General features: G+C 56.7%; 2 protein-coding genes and 1 long non-coding RNA gene across 9 annotated transcripts in view; 1 reads left to right on the top strand and 2 right to left on the bottom strand.

Moving 5' to 3' along the window:
• Positions 1-2,473: 2,473 nt before the first annotated feature.
• On the bottom strand, positions 2,474-3,519 carry TMDD1 (transmembrane and death domain 1). Its single transcript, XM_042992325.1, has one exon. It carries the CDS (start codon positions 3,499-3,501, stop codon positions 2,494-2,496), a length of 1,008 nt encoding a protein of 335 aa, XP_042848259.1. The 5' UTR covers positions 3,502-3,519; the 3' UTR covers positions 2,474-2,493.
• An 89-nt stretch (positions 3,520-3,608) lies between these two features.
• Positions 3,609-20,275, top strand: LOC122240356. 6 transcript variants are annotated; one of them, XR_006219953.1, is made up of 6 exons: positions 3,609-3,696; positions 6,036-6,233; positions 7,169-7,296; positions 14,069-14,216; positions 15,679-15,804; positions 20,032-20,275. It is a non-coding gene; the product is annotated as an uncharacterized LOC122240356 (long non-coding RNA). The 6 variants fall into 6 exon arrangements; XR_006219954.1 differs by lacking the exon at positions 3,609-3,696 and adding an exon at positions 3,764-4,026; XR_006219955.1 differs by lacking the exon at positions 7,169-7,296.
• Positions 8,426-21,444, bottom strand: part of FIGNL2 (fidgetin like 2) — a 29,239-nt gene continuing 16,220 nt past the window's right edge. For both annotated transcript variants that reach the window (XM_042992328.1, XM_042992329.1), the window contains exon 2: positions 8,426-10,570. In XM_042992328.1, coding sequence (XP_042848262.1) covers positions 8,580-10,559 — 1,980 coding nt within the window. In that variant the 5' untranslated portion in view covers positions 10,560-10,570 and the 3' untranslated portion in view covers positions 8,426-8,579. The remainder of the gene's footprint in view (positions 10,571-21,444) is intronic.

Genomic DNA, 21,444 nt, shown 5'->3' on the forward strand with positions numbered 1-21,444 from the left:
TTGTTGCTTGACTCTCCCGATTCTTGAGTCCTGGGAGGGGTCTGGGAATTGGGACCTTAGCACGTGTGGGGAAAGGAGGGGAACAGAAGGGAGAGAGATCAGGGTCTCTCGCTAAGTTCTGGCTGAGAAGTAGAGATTGGAGAGAAAAGCAAGGTCCTGCCCACCAACCCCCCACCGCCCCCCCAGACCCCCACTCACCCATTGCATGTGATGTTCTCCCCACTCCCGGGCCAGTGCTTAACCGTCCACAAAACCCCTTCTTCACCAGTCCACCCGGCAGAGCCCCCCAAGATGATGTCAGCCAACCCAGCCGGGCTGGCCTCACTTCTGCCTTTCTCACCGGTACGTTAAGGAAAGAGCTATGCCGATGCCCCAAAGCTCGGGCGAGCACGATGCCCAACAGCCTCCACTCTGCTAGCTAACGCTGGGCCCTGCCCTCCATCACCCCAACACATACACCAGCAGACTACGGCTGGTCTCGTTCACATCCGTGCAGGGGAGAGGGGCACCGCTCCCCTCCCTCACCCTGCCCTGCTTTGGGGACATCCCTCTCTAGGCCATGTCTCCTGGTCCAGGAACACTCTCAGGAGGATTCTGAAGTGCCCACTCTAGTCTGGCTGGTAGGTCAGTCCCCATCCTCCTCCCCTCGGCCCCAGCCTCCAGGCCTGCTGTGGAGGTGAGATCGCCATGGGTTACGACTTTGTGACTTGAGTCCTGGGCGTCTTCTGCAATGATGCCTACTTCTTTTCTCAGATGTTGCCCAAAGTCTTGCAAAAAGCTTCGTTCATTTTCAGGTACCCCCACCCCCTAAAGAATCGGCTGCAACTAGCCAGCCAGGGGGACATCAGGAGAGAGGAGGAAGTCTGGGTCGGGAGGGGCCCAAGGTTTGCACAGAGTCTGCTTTGTGGCTCAGCTCTGTGCCTTCTTGGATTCCTTTTCCAAGATTTCCTCCATTAAAATGCTCCTGAGGCACCCCCTGCCCCTGCCCCCCACTGCTGTTTGCTGTACATAGAGGCTAAGTGGGGTGGGGTGGGCGGGTGTGCACGTGTGATGTGTGTGTGTGAAGAATGTATATAGGTAAAGGGGAGCGTGGTCCAGTGGTTCCAGAAAAGGGGCAGAACTCCTGTGTTCCATCCCCAGCTCAACCACTGGCTCGCTGTGTGGCCTTGGGCAAGTCACTTAACCTCTCTGTGCCTCAGTTTCCTCATCTGTAAAATGGGGATAATAATACTGACCTACCTCACAGGGGTGTTGTGAGGCTTTAACTAAATGTTTTGTAAAGTGTTTTGAGATACAGAGGCAAAGGCACTAGGGAAGGGCAAAGAATTATTTGGACTTAAGGAAGATGAAATGGTACCATAAATGCTGCTATTCTGAGAGCCATTTTAAACTGCACTGCTCCAATCACCCCCGCTTCTCATCACCAGGACAGCAGGTCGAGAAAATGTCTTTCCTTTCACTTGCTTCTGGGGTTTGTGATTATTCTAGACACTTAATTTTTTTCCCTCGCTGTATCTCCTTCCCTCACCACCTCGACTTGTTCCCTGTTCCGTTTACGCGGAAATGGCAGAAATGCTTGAGAAATGAGAATGCATAAGTGGATTGGAAGTTTATAGTCTGAAATTTCAATTTTACTTTGTACTGTACATCTTTTTACTTTAGAATTTGCAATAAAGGGTTACGTCAATCTTGTTTTCAACTCTCCTCTTGGACTGGCCTGTCATTCTGTCACTGCTCTCACAGCAAAGCCCCTCGGCCCCCCGGGGGGTGGACAGACCCTCCCACCCAGCAAGACCCCACCGCTGTCCTCTTTGCCCTCCCCTGTGACAGGGGACAGAGTCTAAGGGCTCACCCAGGCTCAGCTCCTTAGATGGGCTGGCAGGGCCCTGGCCACTCAGGTGGGTGGGAAAGCTTTGGGGCTCCAGGTGGACCTTCAGGGGTCTGAGTAGAAGAGCAGCTTGGAGGCAGCGGCCCCTGAAAGTGGGGACACCACCTCTAGCTGTGCCACCCCCCCCACACACACTCCTGCAGGGCCTCAGAGTAAACAGAAACCCCGCCTCTTGTTCAGGTGGCACCTGGTTTGTCAAGCTCCCTCTGGGGAGTCACAGATCACTCCCTCTGGTATTCAAACTCTCAGCTCAGGCAGCTCTGGGTTCAAAACCCTGACTATGCCACCGACTAGTTGTGGCCAGTTTCTTTATGTGTAATGGAGATCATACCTGCTTTTCTTGGGTTCTGAAGCTTTTATCAAATAACGTACGCAACCCGCTTAGCACAGGGCCTGGCATACAGTTGGCACTCAATAAATGGTAGCTCTCGGTGCAAGAGCTACTGCGAGATAAGAAGGCTCTAAGGCTGACAAGAGGGAGGGCCTGCCTCCCACCCCGGTACCCTAGCACCCCAGCCCCTCCTCTCCCACCGGCAGTCCCGCCGGGTGTGCGGCCATTTCCAACAAACCAACGAATGCTCCCTCCTTTGCGTATTTGGTAACGTTTATAATACGGGGAAGACGGCACTCTGCCGGGGCTGCGCTCCCGTTTTACGGCCGGGGAAACTGAGGCGAGGGGGGACCGGCCCGCGTGCAGCCCGGGCCCTCGACGGCTCGAGCTGCTCTGCAGACAGGGGCTGCCTGGCTTGCCGCCCGCCGCGCGCCTGGGCGGACCTGCGCCGGAGAGGGCCGGGGCCCGGGCCGTGGCCGTCGCCGCCCGTGAGCCACAGCGTGAGCGTGATGAACAGCGCCCCGGCGCCCAACGCCCCCACGAAGCCGGTGAGGAGGCCGAGCGCCAGCGGCCCGACCCAGCCGGCGGGGTTGCGCTCGTACGGTGCCTGGGGCAGACGCTCCAAGATCAGCTGCAGCTGGTCCCAGTCGGGCTCCGGGAGCGCGGCGCGGCGGGGGCGCGGGGGCGGGGCCGGGGGCGGGGCCGGGGCCGGGGCCGGGGGCGCGGCGGGAGCGGGGGCGGGGCCGGGGGCGGGGGCGGGGGCGGCCGGCGGGTGCAGGTAGGCCTGGCCGAACTTGCGCAGCTGCAGCGTCGCCTGCTGGTGGAGGTTCTTGCCCAGCTCCCGGGCCACGTCCGGCCGGCCGCAGCGCCGCAGCGCCCGGGCCACGCGGTCCCAAGAGAGGGTCGGGGCCTCGGCCGCCAGCCAGTCCGCCAGCCTCTCCCGGCAGCCGTCCGACACCTCCGCGGACTCGGCCGCCGCCCGCTTCCGCCGCCGCCGCCACAGCCGCCACAGCCTGCCCGGCGGCTTGGACGTGGGCCCCAGCGTCTCCGCGCGGGCCAGCCGGTCCTCAGAGAGCCGGGCCAGCTCGGCCTCGACGTCCGGCTCGGGCACCTTCAGGAGCGACTGGAAATGGTCGCACTCCTCCGGGGTGAGCAGCTCGGCCAGACGGACGGCCGCGTGGGGGCCCATAGCGTCCAAGGCCCCCGCCGGGGCCAGCGCCCAGCCCCAGAGCGCCAACGCCAGGGCCCGGGCCCGCGCGGCCGTCGCCGTCCCCGTTGCCATCGCCGTCTGTGACCCGACTGGGCGGGGAGGAGCTCAGAACACCCATGGTGGGGGAGGGGAGCCTGACCCTGGCGACGGGGGAGGGGAGAGGGCGGGGCTTCCGCCGGCCGGGACTGGGGGCCAGGGGGCAGCTGACACTTGGGGCTTGGTGGGAATCTCCCAGCACCCAGAAACTAGGAATCAAAAGGAATTGGAGTGAGTTCTTCAACACCCAAGGGTAGCGGGGGGAGAGGGGAGGAGACCCAGTCCCCTAGGATAGGATAGAATCCTGGGCCCTTCTATTAAAATGCCTGCCCAACGCCTGACTCCCAGCCATCCCACTAATGCCTCAAACTTAGCAAGTCTCCCACATCTCCAATAATCCATTTGTAACCACTCAGCCTCCAGCACAAGCCCTAGACCCCTTGCTCCCCATTATCCAATATCCAATCCCTAATTCTCGGACTACCAAATATTTATAGACTCTACCAATTCCCACCCTCCCACAGGTACCTCCAGACCCTCATCTCCTCTTGTCTAGATAAGGTGAGCTATTCAAGTGCCCACTCCCACTGCACACACGCTGGGGCCCCACTCACTGGCCTTGTTTCCTGAGCAACCTCAGCTCTGGCTCCCCTTTGGCTCTTGGCCCACACGCTTCTGCCCTAGTCACTCCTCAGCCAGAGTGGGTCCTTTCTGGGAAGCCCTCTCTGACCCCAGCACACAGCCTTTACCCCTCTCCATTAAGAATCCCTCTTATTCTCTCCTGCAACACACCGCAGTTCTGCCTTTTTACTGTCTCCTCCATTCGGCTGTAAGGTCCTTTTGTTGTCCCAATGGCAACTAGTGCAGAGTAGGTGTTCAGGAAAGATGTTTTCAATCAGTGTGTGTGTGAATTCATGACTTGCAAATCAGTCCCTGTCCAAACACGCACCCATGACCTTCATCTCAGATCCTGGGCTCTTCACAGGGCATGAAAGTTCCTCCTGCTAAGGTGGTACAGTCCCAAGGATCCGTCCAGCCTCATTTCTCCCCCGAACCCCCACTCCCCCCACTCCTGCCCTCACTTGATGCTTTTGTAACAAATCACACCCGTGGTGGGTTCCAGCCTCCAGTTTCGTTGGGCTGTACCCCCTCCAGGAAGTTTTTCTGACACACCACCACCACTGCAGGTTAGAATCTCTTCTGGGCATTGAGATAGCCTGTGCATCCTCCATTGGGACACTTATCTGGAAAATCATTAATTGAAGGACTTGTCCAGCATTTGTTTAGTGTCTTCCACATACGAAATACTGTACCGAACGTGAGAATATACGATTTTCATATGATCCCTCCCCAGCAGCTTTTTCCAGTTGTATTTTCAAATGATCCATTATGGGGGCGCCTGGCTGGCTCAGTCAGTAGAGCGTGTGACTCTTGATCTCAGAGTCCTGAGTCCGAGCCCCACATTGGGTGTGGAGCCTACTTAAAAAAAAAAAATAATAATAATAATAATCAAATAATCCATTTTTTGAGCTTTTCTCACCCTTTATCGTGAGCTCTCCAGAACAGCAGCTGTGCTTAACCATTTCTGTATCCTCAGGACTACACAGTGTCTGCACAGTGTCTAGGCCTCTAGGGGCCAAGACGGGTTGGTCTCTGAGTCCTGGGCCAATGCCCTAGAGCCCCCCTTATCCAGGCACACAATTGTTTCTCTTACGGGGGGAAACTGCTTTGCAGGCTCTCCCCTCGGGCTTGCTTTGCCTCCTGAAAGCCCAGGGTGGCCCTGAGCCCTGAGCCCCTGTGCACACGTACTGTAATCCTTGCACTTTGGTGCATTTTCAATAATTTTGCTTAGAGCATTCAAGGACCTCAGGAAACTGTAGGTCCACACCTCTGACAGGTATCTACGTACAACTTTTTCAGCAAGGTCTTCCTTCCTTCCTAGTTTTCTCAGGCTCCGTTTATGATAAGCTGGCAAAGACAGAGTTTGGGAATTGACAGATGGTGGTGGACAAAGGGTCCCATGTGACCCTGAAGACTGGAACTAGGCCCTTTCCATAGCCTGCCCTCTGCCCCCTTTCCCTCCCTCCAAGAACAAAGTCTGATCTTAGCTCAAGCCAATGAGGGCTGCTGTCCACATTCTGGGTGCACCTTCCTCTTCAAGCTGCCCCCTTTTCTCCAAGCATTCATTTATTCATCTATTCACTCGTTCACCAAACGTGTGAGCCCTTCTTTCCCCTCATACCTTGGGGCTCTGCAGATAGGAGTCAGCCCCAATTCTGAGCCTCTGGGAGCTCATAACTACAGGAGGGGCTTCCCTATCCAGGGGCTTTTCACCTGGTAGCCTTAGCGCCCAATACTTGGTAGGCACTTGCTGTGCCAAAATGAGGAACGGGAGACCCACAGTAATGGTTTGCTGAAGGACTAGAAACGCCCACAGGACCACATGCCCGGCAGCCCTGGATGCCCAAGCATTCCCCAAGGGCTCCCCACATCCTGCTGCCCCCAAGAAATTCTCTGGAAGCCACATGTCATCGCTTTAATACTGTGTAATACTTTCTTTTAAAATACAGTCTCTTCTGAGGTAGACAGACCACAACTGCAGAGCATCATCAGACAGGAGATAAATACGTCCATGTACAACACGCAGCAAAATGAGGTAGAAATGGTTACAGCTGGAGGAGAGGAACCCAACCCCAGTCTGGGTAGAGGAAGAGGAGGACCAGCTTGCCGAGTCTGTCCTCCCCACATCTGTGCCCCTGGATTCTTTGGTATGCCCCCCCCCAACATTGCCAGAGCTGGACCTGCCCTTCCCCCCACCTGCCCCAGTGCCCATGAGGTAGGTGCTAGTAGACTGGGGGCTGTCTCCTTGTGCAAAGCTCCCCAAGGCCAGTGGAGGAGGCAGTGGGGGCCCTGGGTCTCAGTGAGTTCCTCCCCCTACCGCCAGCTGCCTGCCTCTTGAAGGGAAGGCTGAGATCCCAACCCCACTCCCCAGGGCCCTCCACCCCCACCCCCATATACATACACACACCTGAGAGAAACTTCTCACGCCCTGCACCCTCCAAAGGGCCCTTTACAGCAGTGCAACCCACTGCTGCTGAGGCACCAAAGCCCTGCGGTCAGCCAGCTCCGAGGAGAGGAGGGCCAGAAAGACCAAGGATGAAAAGCGGGGGTTGGGGGAGAAACAGAGCAGCTTTCCTGTTAGCAGCCCTAGGCCAGCACAGGCCCTCGGCACCTTGGCACCTGAAATGTCCCCTGTGGACACCCTTCCAGCAGAGAGTGGGAGATGGTACAGAGACTGGAGGAGCTGGAAGGGTGAGCAGGGAACAGGGAGGGAGGCTGGGGTGGGAGAGAGAAGAGGTAGGGTGAGGGCTTGCCTCCTGCTTTGGACCAAAGGTCAGAGTGGTGAAATGGGCTCCCTGAGGGAGAGAAGCCCTATCAAGGGAAAGTTGCTGGGAAGGACAGGAATATTCTTCTCACAAGGAAGCCCCCGCACCCGTCCCCTCCCTGAGGCTGGCTTCTGGTGGAAAGTTTGGGTGGAACTCCCACCCTAGCATCAGGGAAACTCCTAGCATCAGGGAAAACCAGCTTGCCCATCCCTTTCACCCTCTGGAAGCCCCTGGGGCTCCCAACCGAGGACCCTAGGAGAATGGGACAGGCCCGCTTCCCCACAGAACCTTCTGTAATTGGTGCTACTTACTCCTAGGAGCCTCCCAACATACAGGGAAGCTGAGTCTGTAGTCAGTTTTGTGCCCAGCCAGACTCATGGCCACACGGTCTTCTCTCCCGAGGGAATCCTAAGTTATAGAAGATCTCTACCTAGGGAAGGGCCAGGTGAGATGACCACTCTGGGGACTTTCTGCCTCGGACGCCTTCCCATTTGGGTCCTCTCTTTCTGGATCTGGGACAGGGAGGGGGCAAGGGCCTCCCTCTGGATAACCCTAAAGAAAAAAACACTAAGCTGGAGAGTGGGGCTCAGGGGGAGAGCAACAGGACCTACCTCCTCTCAAATCCCACAACCCACTCCCCCACACCCCTGCCTACAACCTTGGACCTGGGGAGGAAGCCCTAGAAATACATTCCGCTTCTGTCCCAGGAAGAGCAGGGGTGTCCGTGGGGCTCTGGGCCTTCCTCTCCCGTTACCCACAAGTTTCACTTTCTGAGTCTTCTGGGAGAATCTGTTCCTCGGGAGGGGGGGGGGGGGGGCAGGGAACACACAGGAGAGCAGCCAAAGTCTAACATTCTTTCTGAGGTCAGTTTCTTCCTGAGTTGTCAAAACAAAACGAAAAACAGCAAATTCTACACATCTTACAAAAATAAGAGGACTAAAATATTAAACAAGCTACATTTCTGGGACTTCCCCCTCAAAAACAAACAAACAAACAAAAACCCTTCTTTGGGTGTTTTGTTTTTTTTGTTTTGTTTTGTTTTGTTTTGTTTGTTTTTCTTGCCTTCTCCCACCCCCCAAGGCCCAAGGATACAACTGGGTGAGGGATAATGGGGTGGGAGGGAACTCCCCACACCCTCCTCCTCAGCCCCGGACTTCCAGATCTCCTGCAAAGGGACACTGCATTCTTTGAATGAGAAGGACCAAGGGAAAACAGGCTGGAGAGCAAGGGATGGAGACAGAAGCACAGAGGGTGATAGATGGAGAGATAGGGGAGGGAGGAGCAAGAGAAACAGGGCCAGCATATGAGGGACAGGTCAGTAGTGACAAAGCCACGGAGAGAAAAAACTACGCGAATGCAGAGAAGGGGAGGAGGGGGGGCGCATTCAGAGCGCGAGGAGACAAAAGGATTGTGGAGAGGGCGCAGGAGTTCCTTAGGCCCCGGGTGCCAGCCCATCCCGGGTCGGCCCGTCGGCTGGGCAGAGATGGCGAGCTTCCCGTCCACAATAAATAGGAAAAACCTGAGTACACAGCGCATATGGCATCTATCTGCCTAGCAGAAGCATTTTCCTTCCTACGAAAAAAAAATCCACCGGCAGCCCCACCCCTCCCCCAGCCCACATTCATCACTCCGGCACCCTCCCAGCCGGGTTTGGTTAAAGACATCCCCCTCCCGGACGGAAGGGCTGGGAGGAAGGGGCGGCTGCTCCCGCGACCTCCCGGCGCGCCGTCAGTGTCCGGAGCCGTACATTTTGTCCCATTCCACGTACGAGTCCAGGTCCTTGGGGGAGGCCCTAGGGCCCACCTTGGCGAGCGCTGCCTCCAAGTCCTTGTAGGAGAGGGGCCGCTGCAGCCCCGGGAGGCCCGCCCCGGCCGCCGCCTGCTGGCACAGCTGCCCCAGCTCGCCCCCGGAGAAGCCCTGGGTGCCCTGCACCAAGGCCGCGAGCTCCCGCTCGTTCAGCGCGCAGCCCTGCTGGGCCAGCGCCCGCTGCAGGATCTGCCCGCGGGCAGGACCGTCGGGCAGCGCCACGTAGAATCGGAGAGCGAAGCGCCTGCGGGTGGCCTCGTCCAGAGCCGTGGGCCGCGAGGTGGTGCCCACGACCAGCACACCGTCCGCCCCCGCGCCGCAGCCGCCGTCCAGGCAAGCCAGGAGCGGCGCCTGCAGCGCGCCCGCGGTGGCGGCGCCGTCGTCCCGAGCCGAGAGCAGCGCGTCCAGCTCGCTGATGAGGAGCACGGCGGGCGGGCGGCAGCGCGCAGCCGCGAAGGCGGCCTGGAGGAGGTGCGCGCCCTCGGCGGCGCCGGGCGCGGCCAGCGTCGCTCCGCGCAGGCGCAGCAGCGTGGCGCCCAGCTGCGTGGCCAGGCAGCGGCTCAACAGCGCTTTGCCCGCGCCCCGCGGTCCGAAGAGCAGCACGGTCCGCGGCGGGCGCGGGCTGCCAGGGTAGGCGGGCGGCCTGAGCAGCGGCCACACCAGCTCCTCCTCCAGCGCCGCCTTGAGCGCGCCTTGGCCTGCCACATCTGCCCACTGCACCGGGGGCCCGCAGTCCACCATCTTGCTCGTCACCAGCTCCAGGGCCCCCGGGTCCACGCCTTTGGGGGGCTCTCCCGACGGCACTCCGAAGACCCCGCGGGGAGCCGGCGCCGGAGCGCGCTCCGGGAACTTTTCAAAGGGCTCGAGTTGCGGGCCGTAGACGGGAGAGCCCAAGACCTTGAGGGGGACGCCGCCACCGTACTTGACAGACGCCTCCTCCGCGGCGCCCGGCGGCTTCGGCCGGAACCCGTTGCCCCGACAGTCGCCGTTGTCCGTTGCGGGATAGGAGGCGCCGTCGGCCGCCGGGGCCTTGGCCGGCTCGTAGACGTACTTGCGGTAGCGGCCCTCCGCGCCCTCGTCGGCCGCCTTGCGCTTCAGCGACACCCCGGCCTCGGCGCCGGGAGCGGCCGCCTGGAAGCTGTAGGAGGTGGGCGCCGGCCGGGGCGGAGCGGGCGCGGGCAGGGGCGTGGGCGCCGCCAGGCCGGAGGTCAGGTAGGGGGCCGGGGGCGGGGCCGGGGGCGGCGGGAGACCCCCGTATCCGGGCTGAGCGGCATAGCCCCCCGCGGGGTAGTTGTACAGAGGCCCCGACGGGCCGTAACCCGGCGGAGGCGGGGGCTGCAGTAGCGCGGCGGGGGGCGGCGGGGGCAGCGCGGCGCCCGTCTGCGCACAGTAGCCGGGGGCCAGGTACCCCCCGCCGTAGCCCGCCGCGTACTCGGGCGCCGCCGACGGGCCCCCGCACGCATTGCCGGCGTAGAGGGGTTCAGCCAGGTTCCCGGCTAAAACCGGCGAGCCCCCGAGGCCCCCGGAGCCGCCCCCACTGGCCGACTTCGTTCCCGGGAGGCCCTCGTGGAGTGAGGCCAAGGGGTAGGGTGGCTCGGGCCCTGGCCAGGGCTCGGGGTCCCCCTTGGCGCCATTGAGGAAGGCGGCGTCGCCATAGCCGCCCAGCGCGGGGCGCTCGTAGGGCGAGTCCAGGACCCCTGAGTACTTCTCCGCGTAGCGCTTGAGGAGGTTGGAGGCTGTGAGGGCAGAGATGTCGTCGTGTGCCCAAGCATAGTGGCAGCGCTGGCGGCCCCCAGGGGGCAGCTCCAACTTGTGGGCCGGCGACGGGGTAGTGGAGGAGACGTCCAGGTGCTGCTCTGGCCACTGGTTGAGGGGCTGGGCGTGTTCCGGTGTCCAGTGCATCTTCGACAGAGCTGCGGGCGAGAGGGAGAGAAGCGCCTAGAGAGGTTCCGCAGAGCCTCAGAGGACCCACCACCCGCCAGTCACAGGCCAGGCGGCTTGGATGGCAGCTTGGAACGGGCTGCTCTCCACCACCCACCGTTGCACCCTCCCGGGCCACCCTTCTCCAGGCACCAGCTACACAGTACTTGCCTTGCCCGGCACGTTCCAGGATTAAAGTTCTCTGAAAATACTTTCCTCAGAGAGATCTGGAAACGAGATGTTTGACCCTAACTTCACCTTAAAGGCAATATGATGATGACTTTGTCCCAGCCACGGGAGCACTGCCCTCTAGAACACCTGGTCCTTACTTCCAGCCCTAATGGAGTCAATGGTCAGTCGATGGGTGAGACACCCCACCCCTGGGAATAGTCAAATCCAGGTGGGGCTCAAGTAATACATGTTTGCTACACACCCACCAGGCGCTAGGCATTACAGAAACACTAGGTTTGTATAAAGATGAGTGGCTCGGCAGTTGGGTACTCTGTGCACCTCAGCCCTCCCCGAGGTTCCAGGGCCCTCTTTGGGCCTGAAGTCAGAGATTCCAGCGTCTGTAGGCAGTGCCTCATGGTCCTTAGGAAACCCCAGTGGCTGACCCAGAAGCGTTCACTTCCTTTCCGCTTAGTTTCAGTCTCTGCTTGATGAAGTCAGAGCACCTGGGTTCCAGACCCATCCCTGCACACGCTCGCTGTGTGCCCAGGCAGGCACCGCCATCTGCCTCATTCCCAAAATGTGTTTCACCACAATGCAGAAGCGTTATTTAGAATAGACAAATCACATTCCAGAGAAGAGGGGGGACAGTTAGTACACGTCACGGAAAGTGCGTCACAGATTTGTTTCTGAGCTTCCCAGCAACCGAAAACACGTTGCAAAACAAAGAGCACCAACCATACTCAAAAGAAGCAAAAACGTTGCTGGCATAGAAATCTTGGAACATTTTTTCATGGACCTCAGGAAGCAGACCTGCGAGATGTAATAAATAGTGTCCTCTTAGCCATGCCATAAACATGGCACAAATGTCCCCCACAAGTTTCTTACCCTAGTCCTGAGCACCAGTCAAGGCATGAGCCGAACACTGGTTGGTAAAGGATTCAGGGCCTGGGGAACAACTCTTCCCAGGCACATGTCTCCAATGGGCTGGCCTGATCTGAGGATTAAATTTCAAAGGTGAAATGGGCCTATGGCATGCCAGAGACCATTTTGATAATGATTATTTCTCAAACCTAAGCTTTTGATAAGACATGTTAAACTTACAGGTTCAATATTCTGTTTTCAAATTTTTATTGAGCGAATACTAAGTGTTGTGCCAGGCAAAGGGGCAGAATGAAAGGTTTAGACAAGTAGACCACATCCTTTATGAGGTGGGAAAACAGAGGTGTATGCCAGGGGCTCTGGGGCTCAGGGAAATGTGCCACGCCTGGCTAACAAGACCTCAGCAGGGAGGAGGTGTCTTTACTGGACCTTGAAGGGTGAGGGACCAAGTTGGCCAGGCAGGCCAGAAGGTTCCAGCACAATGCATTCAAAAGCCAGGGCTCTGTTAGCTTACTCGCCCTATTCCCTTCCTCAAGACACTCTACTGCCACCTTCCGGACAGTTGTCATAATCTACAAATCTAGATTTGTACCATGGGGTGTGTGGGGGGGGAGTGGTAGAAAAGGCTGCAGATCGTCAGGTGGCTCTGGGGTTCTCTTCAGTTGCCCTTTCTTGCAGCTGCTTGTTGGCAGCACGTCCTCTGTTGATGTCACCACCTCCTATGGCTAGGACCTGCTGTTAGCAGGACACTGTTTGAAAGTAAAACTGTATTCTCATTCCCACCGCCCTAAGGGAGGCATGAGCCATAGGTACTAAAGCTAAAAAGGGAAGTAGACCTCTTTGAGGTGGAGAGGAGAGCCCGGCCACCAGTGGCAAGAGGTTCAGAGCAGAGACGGCAGAACTGAGTATGAGGTCCCTGGAGGGCAGATACGCATCTCTCCAGCCCCTGCTGAGAGGGGTCTCTGGAGAACAGAGGCATTACCTAGTGTCAGAGGGGGTAATGTCCTGGGACATCAGAAATCACAAGTGGTTCTGGTTTGCAGGGTTATACGATGATGGAACCTCAAGGTTCTACCAATGCAAATACTATGATGTGACATGGACCCCAAACCTGTTTGTTTTTCTATTCTCTGTTATCTGTGCTTTGTCTTCTTAATATGGAAAAGGAGACTTGACCTTGATCACACTTACCCCCCCACCCCCCCACCCCAGCATGCTGGGGAAAAAGCAGGGCCCCTCTCAGAAGGACAGAGACACAGCAAGGAAAGCTCTGGATCTGGACTTACGAAAAACTTCCTTCGCCCCTTCCCAAACCCTCTGCTCCCCGCCTCTCCTGTCACAATGGTGTCCTCCCTGCCCCTCTCACTCAGCTCCTGCCCTGGCCTGCAGCAATCTCCACTCAAGGCCTTACCCTCAAGACCAGCATACTCAGGCCCTGGTCATCACCGAACCTCTCCATCTCAGCAATTGTGGACTCAGGGAACCCACCTCCAGCTCTCCAAACCTGTCCTCCCAGCCTCACACCTACTATCCTATTCTGGGCTTCGCCCCTTTTAGGCAGCTCCTAGTCCCTCTCTAGAGGGAACCTGTCCCTGGCAGCTCATGCCACCTACCTGGTCTCTCCCCTCCATCCCCTCAGATACTGACCCTTCCGTTCCAGGTAATTCTCTTCTCATTTTAGCCAAGGGCACAGCTCCCTCACCTCTGGCCTTCCGTTTCCACCTTCATCTACATCTACATCCACTTTGCGGTCCGGTAGGGACCTTGCCACCATCAATGAACTACTCCACCCCTTGGCTCCCTCCCCACAGCAAGCTTAATTCTTTCCCACCTTCAAAAAGACTTCCTGGACCCCAAGTCTCCCACTAGCTACCAGCCCATCCCTCTGCCCCTTCTCTTTCACCATACGGCCTCTACTAGAGGTCCTTTAGACCACTCATTGGGGAGCAGAGGACCGAGTCAGCAGGTTCTGCTGAACTTAGTCACATAGACTGCATCTGGAGACTTCCTCTCACCTCTTCCAAGGGGAAGAACAAAGGTCTGGCCACAGTCAAACTGCCCAAGGAGTAAGCTCAATCAACCAACCCAAGGAAAATGAGAGGACAGAAATTTGCAGGGAAGGGAAGGAGGTGACATTGCCTGACCTGCACATAGGCTGAGAGTGCTGGTCTATGTGAGCCTGAGGACATACTCGCACACACGTACCGCTGGGAACACCCACAGATGCACACAGCCACAGGCCCACGTGTATAGACACACAGTCTCAAGCTTTAGGGGCAGTATCAGTTGGGTGCCTCCTGCCACACCCACGCCCACAACAGCCTTGACTTCTGCCCCTTCCTGACTCAGAAGGGTGGGGTGGGGGAGGATAGGGGGGAGACAATGCTGTCTCCTTGCCCGCCCCCCCCCCCAGGCCAGTTACAGCCCTCCTCTTCTCACAGTGACCCTGGGCCTGCCTGTGGCCCAGCCCACAAGCTCCTGCCATTCAGCCTCCCGCACCTGGAGTGGTCTCCTTCCAGGTTCATAGGCCACACTCCAATGCCGTGCATCAGCTGAGCTGGAAGTAAGGAAAGGCCCTGGGGACTTAGGGTAAGTGTGCGCTCTGACTCCGCGAGACCTGGGTTTGAATCCACGCTCAGACACTATGTGACCCTGAGCAGATTACCTGACCTCACTGAACCTTTCCATCTGTTAAAATGCATAACATATCCTTTGAAGGGTGGCCACAAGATTTAAAAAGGTAATGTATAGGGGCGCCTGGGTGGCTCAGTCAGTTTGGTGTCCAGCTCTTGGTTTTGGCTCAGGTCAGGATCTTATGGTTCACGGGTCAAGGCCTGAATCGGGCTTCACGCTCACAGTGCAGAGCCTGCTTGGGATTCTGTCTCTCTCTCTGTCTCTCTCTCTGCCCCTCCCCAGCTCATGTGCTCGCTTGCTCTCTCTCACTCTCTCAAAATAAATGAACATTTTTTTAAAAAGTAATGTATCGGGGCGCCTGGGTGGCTCAGTTGGTTGAGCATCCGACTTCGGCTCAGGTCATGATCTCACACTCCGTGAGTTCAAGCCCCGCTTCGGGCTCTGTGCTGACAGCTCAGAGCCTGGAGCCCGCTTCAGATTCTGTGTCTCCCCCCTCTCTGCCCCTCCCCTGCTCATGCTCTGTCTCTCTCTGTCTCAAAAATAAAAAAGTAAAAATTTAAAAAATGAATAATAAATAAAGTATATAAAATATATATGTCCCATGTAGGATACAAAATTGTGTGATAAATGGTACAGTTAAGAACCCAAGCAGTGGCCTAACCTTGCTGAGTGACTCTGAATAACTCCCCTGGAGGTTGGAGGAACATGGAAAATGTTCTGTGAGGGAAATTCCTTCCAGCTTTGCTATGACAGATTAGTCCATCATCAGCACCAGAGCACTCCAGCACTAGGCTCAGAGAGCCAGCCCCTTTTCTGTGGCTTCCGTGCATTGTCTTATGTAGCCCCCACAATGGCCCTATGAGACTACTACTATTGTCATTGTCCCCACTTTACAGATGAGGAGACTGAGGTGCAGGGAGATTAATACATCCCAAGGTCACACAGCTGTTACATAGTGGAGCGGGATTCAGACCCCAGCAGTCTGACCACAGAGCCCAGGCCCTTACTCTTGGCTGCACTGCCTCCCTGGTCTAGCCCTTGGTTCTCCCAGCCAGAGAAGAACCTGACCCTGTGATGGCCTTTATCATGCTCATCTTGTTCCTGTGGAAGCACGTTTCTGTGTTTGCCTGGGAATGTGGCTGTGCCTCACGTGCTTTGCATTTATCCTTCAAATCCAGCTGGAAGCACCTGCTTGCTGGGGGGTCCCAAGTCTCCTGTGCTCCCCAAGCAGGAGAGGATTCATGTCCTCACCGCAAAACAGCCCGGGAGGTGTGGTCCTAGGGGTCACACCCCTAGGCTGCGCGGACAGGTCTTTCTTTGGGTCTGTGACCTCCCCCGGGACTGGCTAGGACCCTAGTGAAAACTCCCTGTGGCTGCACTGTTTGGGAAGTAAGGTCACGAAGCTCTATCTCTGCAGACCCCTGAAGACGCCGGGGCCCTCTTCCACACAGGAGGGTGGAACACCATTGGACTCCACCCAGAGAGTGCGGCCTTCAAACTCACAGGTGACTGACCGCAATGGCAAGAATTACTGGATGGAAGGGTAAGTAAAGAATCCCTTAAACTCCTCCCCCTTGTTTTTAGGAAGTCTTCCAGGATGGATGAGAGACTGGGCCTTCACAAATGGCCAAACCAGTGCACCAGTCTCAGTCCCTATGGGCCGTTACCCAGGACACTGGTGCATTAGGCCTGACACAGGCTGCGATAGTGAGTGTGATTTATAATAAGAAACATATATTTGGTCTGTGTCCACTGTTCTGGCTCACAGTTCCAAAACCCCTTGCGATGTCCTAAGTGTAAGAGCAATGGTAGCACCTTTCCTTATGGAATGGTCTTGTCCTCAGTCGCTGGAATTGCTTCAGAGCCATGAAGGCAAAGTGGGTGGGGTATTCAAAGCCCCAAGGTAACCTAAGGATGGAGGCCGGTTGCCCGAAGAACAAGCCTTGGTTAGGGGGTTATAACTTTGGATCACGCCCCACATCTCCCCACCCAAGGGCGAGGGACTAGAGGTGGAGCTCAGTCCCCAACAGCCAATGATTTATTCAATCGTGGCTATGTGAGGAAGCCTCCACAAGACCCCAAAAGGATGGGGTTTGGATCCCTTCAGGGCGGTGAACACATGGACGTGCTGGAAGGGCCTGGAAGCCCCACGCCCCTTCCCACACCTTGCCGCTTGCACCTCTTCCATCCGGCCGTTCCTGAGTCACACCCTGTGATAATAAACCGGTGGCCTAGTGAGTAAACTGGTTTCTTGCGTTCTTTCAGCCCCTCTAGCAAATTAATCGGACCCAAGGAGGGAGGGGGCCATGGGATTTAGAGCCACAGGTCAGAAGCACAGGTGACAGTCTGGACTGTCGACTGGCATCTGAAGTGGGGCAGTCTCGTGGGACTGAGCCCTGACCCGATAGGATCTGATGCTATCTCCAGGTAGATGTTGAGTGCAGTTTGTAGGACGTCCAGCTGGTGTGACGGAACTGGTTGCCATGTGGAAACCCCTACGTGGGTGTCGGAAGTGGAGCACGTGGCAACGTAGGGTGCGAATAAAGGAAGAGATATGCAGGGAGGGCGTGTTTTCCCTCACACAGGCCTGTAGACCCTCCTCTTCCACCCCTACCCTGGCATCCCAGGCCCGCGGACACCCTCCACGGTTGCAGTGACCGAGGGCAAGACACCCAGCCTCTTTAAGCCTCCTTTTCTTCAGGCGTCGAAGGACAGTTGATTGAGGCAGCGGACAGCAAACTTTTCTCCCACTAGGAACCCTTCCAAGCCAATTTTATACAAGATGCCATGGGAGGGGACCCCAGCCACGCAGTGCCAGCAGCCCCCTCCGACTCCCTGAGGAGGCTCCTGACACCCCTCTGGATCTTACAGAAATTCTCTGATTCCAAATGCCATTACCCATGGACAGGGCTGGGGGCAGGACAGGGGAGGAGGGGCAGCTGTGTGGCTGCTCCAGACCTGAGTGCAGCAGGCACAAGGCCGTCCTCCTGGGCAAGCAGCTCCTCGGCCTCCATTATCTCAGCCTGGGACAAAGAGGCTGGAGTGGAGAATCCCATTGTTGGGCCGCCTATGGAAATCTCATTAATCTATTCACCACGGCTCCCACAGGCCTTTTGTCCCAGGCTTTTTGTCTCCTGCTCACAACTGGTGCCCCGGGGGTCTCTGTCCGCCTGGCAGAACTCGAACTGGGCTGTCCCCTCCCTCCCCCCAACTACTGGGCCGTGCCCCTGCCCCTGCCCGTTCGTGCCAACCCCAGTTACTGCAACAGGAGAGGAGAGGGAGGGGCGACGAGGGGAACCGAGGACTGGTCACCTGCCACAGCCTTGCACCCGCCACTCAGGAACCTCTGCCCCAAGTCCAGGCCGGAGAGCAGCCCCTAACACAGCCAGACCGCCAGAACCCTGCCTGGGGAGCCCCCCTGGGTCCCGGCACAGGGCCTAGCTTGGGCAGGGCTCAATATGTGTTTAGGGGATGAGCCAAAGGAAGCCAGAGAGGTGGCTGCCAGACTTCATGTCGCTAGGGCTGCAGCCTGTTGTCCACAGATCTGCGGTCTCACGGAGCCAGCAGACACTCTCATGACACCAGAGGGCCAAACTGGCTGTTAGAGATGCAAAATTGGGTCAAACTGTGACCCACCCTCAGGGACTCTATCCTCTAACAGGAGAGATAAGGTGAAAGCGGCCTTGGCCAAAAGAAAGAAAGGGAGAGAGGGAAAAAGGGAGGAAAAGAGAAAAGAAAAGAATGAATTCTGGTGGTTCATAGACAGTTGAGGCTATCTTTGGTGGGCCGGGGAATCACGGCAGCATTTAAATGTTTTATTTGTTTTTGATAGAGCACGAGCAGTGGAGGGGCAGAGAAGGGGACAGAGGATCCAAAGCCAGCTCTGCACTGACAGCAACGAGCCCAATGCAGGGCTCAAACCCACGAACCATGAGGTCGTGACCTGAGCCCAAGTTGGATGCTCAGCCAACTGAGCCACCCAGGCACCCCTCAGGGCAGCACTTAAAATGCGTGTGTGAGGATGGAAGGCTTGGGGTCTGGGCATGAACTTGAGGCCAGTGAGAAGAGGAAACGCTGACAACATGGGTTCAGCCATCACTGCCCACAAGGCCCCACCTAAGTAGATAGTATTTATAGATGACACTGAGTCCCGGGGAGGAGATGTAGCCTGCCAAGGTCCGAAAGGCCCTCCTCCCTCTGGTTGGTGTTTTCCCACCTCTACAGACTGTGGTCAGGCACGGATGTAAATTGGAGATCAAGGATCGGCTCTTGAGATCTGAACTCTGCCTCCCTGTCCCCAAGCTCAATCTTGCGCTGGAGAATGGTAAAGAACTTGTAGCTGGTCAGGGCAAGGGGAGGTCCATGGAAAGATGAGGACTGGAGCACTTGCCATGAGCTCGAGGAGTGGGAATGGTCTGGACAGGTATGTTACTGTCAGGATGATTCCCTTTGTGGCTCAGGGCAAGTTCCTGTCCTCCCCGTTTACTGTTGGTGAACATCACAGGCCTCTCTGAAGCCAGATTTTCTCTCCACGCAGAGGACCTAAAGAAATCTAGAAAAAATCAGCACTGCTCATTCAGGCCTGAGACTGTTGCCCACACAGTTGTACCTGTCAGAAATGCCCTCCCTTTGCCAACCAACCCTCTCCCATCCTCAGGGCCATGGCGGGGCCTCCACTTCCATACATCTTTCCTGGCCACTCCAGTCCTAGGGACGCTTTGCCTTCTTGGGTAAGCTGGACAAAGCCCCTCTTGAAGCCCCGCTTGAAGCCCCTCTGGGCAGCAAGAACAGAGGACGGTCCTGCTCCTGTGCCCTGATTCCATCCCCTGTCAATGCTCTAGGCCACTGTCCCCTTCATCCTTTCCCCACTAGAGGATCCTCTCATCAGCCTACAAACATACTGTTTTTTCTCCCATTTTAAGGCGGGGGGGGGGGAGGAAAGCTCAAAATAATCTCTTGACACCCCCTCCCCCCAGCTACATCCCATTGCTCTCTGCTTCCTTTTTTACCAAAACAGTTTAAGAGTTGTCCGCACAACTATTTCTGGTTCCTCCCCTTGGGTTCTCTCTTGAATGCCCTCCCTCCGGGCTTTCACACCCAGCACTGCAGCCACCTGCGTGCAGGCCACGTTGTTAAATTGGTGATCAGTCCAGGGGTGCCTGGGTGGCTCAGCCGGTTAATGTCCGACTTCAGCTCAGGTCATGATCTCACAGTTGGTGAGTTCAAGCCCTGTGTCAGGCTCCGTGCTGACAGCTCAGAGCCTGAAACTTGCTTCGGATTCTGTGTCCCCCTCTCTCTCTGCCCCTCCCCCACTCATTCTCTCTCTCTCTCTCTCTGTCTCAAAAATAAACTTTAAGAAAAGAATTTAAAAATAAATAAATTGGTGATCAGTCCTCACCTCAGCAACAGGAGCCTCAGCAGATCATCCCTCCTTCCGGAAAATTCTTTACTGGGCTGCCCACCCCCTCTCCTCTTCAGCCTATTTCATTGCCCTCCTTTCTGTCCTCCAAGCCTTCTTTACACATTAACTCCTTGGAGACCCCATTCAGTCCCGTGGCCTTGACCAGTGTCGGTACATTGAGGATTCCTAAACATGATGCTTCCACCTAGGTTTCTCCCCTGCGCTCCCCACTGGCACATTCAACCTTCTTCCTGACACTTAATTGGCATAATAACATGTCTAGAAATCAGACCTCTCACTTCCTCACCGCTCCCTAGCTCCCCAGCCCCGCCCTGGTTGATCTACCCTTCCCTGTCTTCCCTGTCTCAGGAAATGGCAGCTTCATCCTTACCAGTTGCTCAGGCCAGAAAACCTGGGACCATCTGTAACTTCTCTCCCTCACGCCTCAGACCAGCCAATCAGATTGGCCCTTGCTTCAAAATCTATCCGGAATGCAACCATCTCTCACCCGGATTCCTGCAGCAGCCTCCTATCCCACCTCCCATGTCTAGCCTTGTCTCTCCGTTCTCTGCGTTCTCAGAATAAAAGCCCATGTCCCTGGGCCCTGGCTGGCGCAGTCTGTAGAGCATGCGATCTTGATCTTGGGGTTGATCTCAAGGTTGTGAGTTTGAGCCCCCACGTTGGGGGTAGAATTTACCCCCCCCCAAAAATAAACCAGCATCTTCACAGGGCCCCACCACGTCCCCTTAGCTCTCCCTCTCCTGCCATTCTCCTCCAGCTCCTCCACTCCAGCCACACTGGCCTCCCCACACAGGCCTGCTCCCACCTGTACTTGCTCATACCCTCAGGTCTCTGTACGGTTGTCACTTCATCACACACTGGCCGCCTCAACCTGTTGTTCCTTGTAGCACTCATCATAATCTGCCCTACTGGTTGCTCTGCTGAACCCACTAGAAAGTTCCTTGAGATCAGGGAAACAATGGTTTAAAAATTCCTGTGTTGCTATTTGTTTCCTTCTCTTCTATCCTCTGCCCCCAAGCACCTAGAACAGCGCTGGGCACACAATAAGTTTTGTGGTTTTTTTTTTAATGTTTATTTATTTTTGAGAGAGAAAGTGAGAGACAGAACACGAGCCAGGAAGGGCCAGAGAGAGAGGAAGACACAGAATCTGAAGCAGGCTCCAGGCTCTGAGCTGTAGCACAGAACCCATGAACCACAAGATCATGTACGACCTGAGCCGAATTCAGACACTCAACTGACTGAGCCACCCAGGCACCCTACACAACAAGTTTTTAATAGACTATACAATGGATGGATGGATGTTTGAGCCAATAGATGAGCAAAGAGGCCGGAAATCGCCTCTGTGTCCAAAGAAAGAGTGAAAGGGTAACTCCGTCTGAGCCGCATGAAATGGTGAGGGTGGCAGGAGGCAAAGCCAGGGGAGACTCCTTCAGGAGTGGATAGGGAAAGGGTGTCCAGAGCGATCTGGCTGCAGTTGAAGGGCACTCAGCTGAGCCCCCCAGGACCCCACCTAGCCTTTTTAAGAAAAATCTTCCTCCTTCTCTCTTCCCGAAGTTAGGCCTCTGGGAGAGGACAAAAGGGGCACTGGAATTCCCATCAAAGGCCACTGGACACATGGTAAAGAGATCAGGACCCTTGGGATCCTGCTTCCTCGAGGTAGTGAGGCCTCCCCGCCAGTCTGGCTCCTCTCTGGGGTGGGAGGTGTGTAGGGGGGTGTGCTGTGGCCCTGGACTCCTCATATGTCAAATGCCAAACAGCAGG

The sequence above is a fragment of the Panthera tigris genome, chromosome B4 (assembly GCF_018350195.1).
Source record: "Panthera tigris isolate Pti1 chromosome B4, P.tigris_Pti1_mat1.1, whole genome shotgun sequence".
Lineage (NCBI taxonomy): Eukaryota > Metazoa > Chordata > Mammalia > Carnivora > Felidae > Panthera > Panthera tigris.

Excerpts from the sequence above, each read along its gene's own strand:
- TMDD1 (XM_042992325.1), bottom strand. The coding sequence starts at position 3,501 with ATGGCAACGGGGACGGCGACGGCCGCGCGGGCCCGGGCCCTGGCGTTG.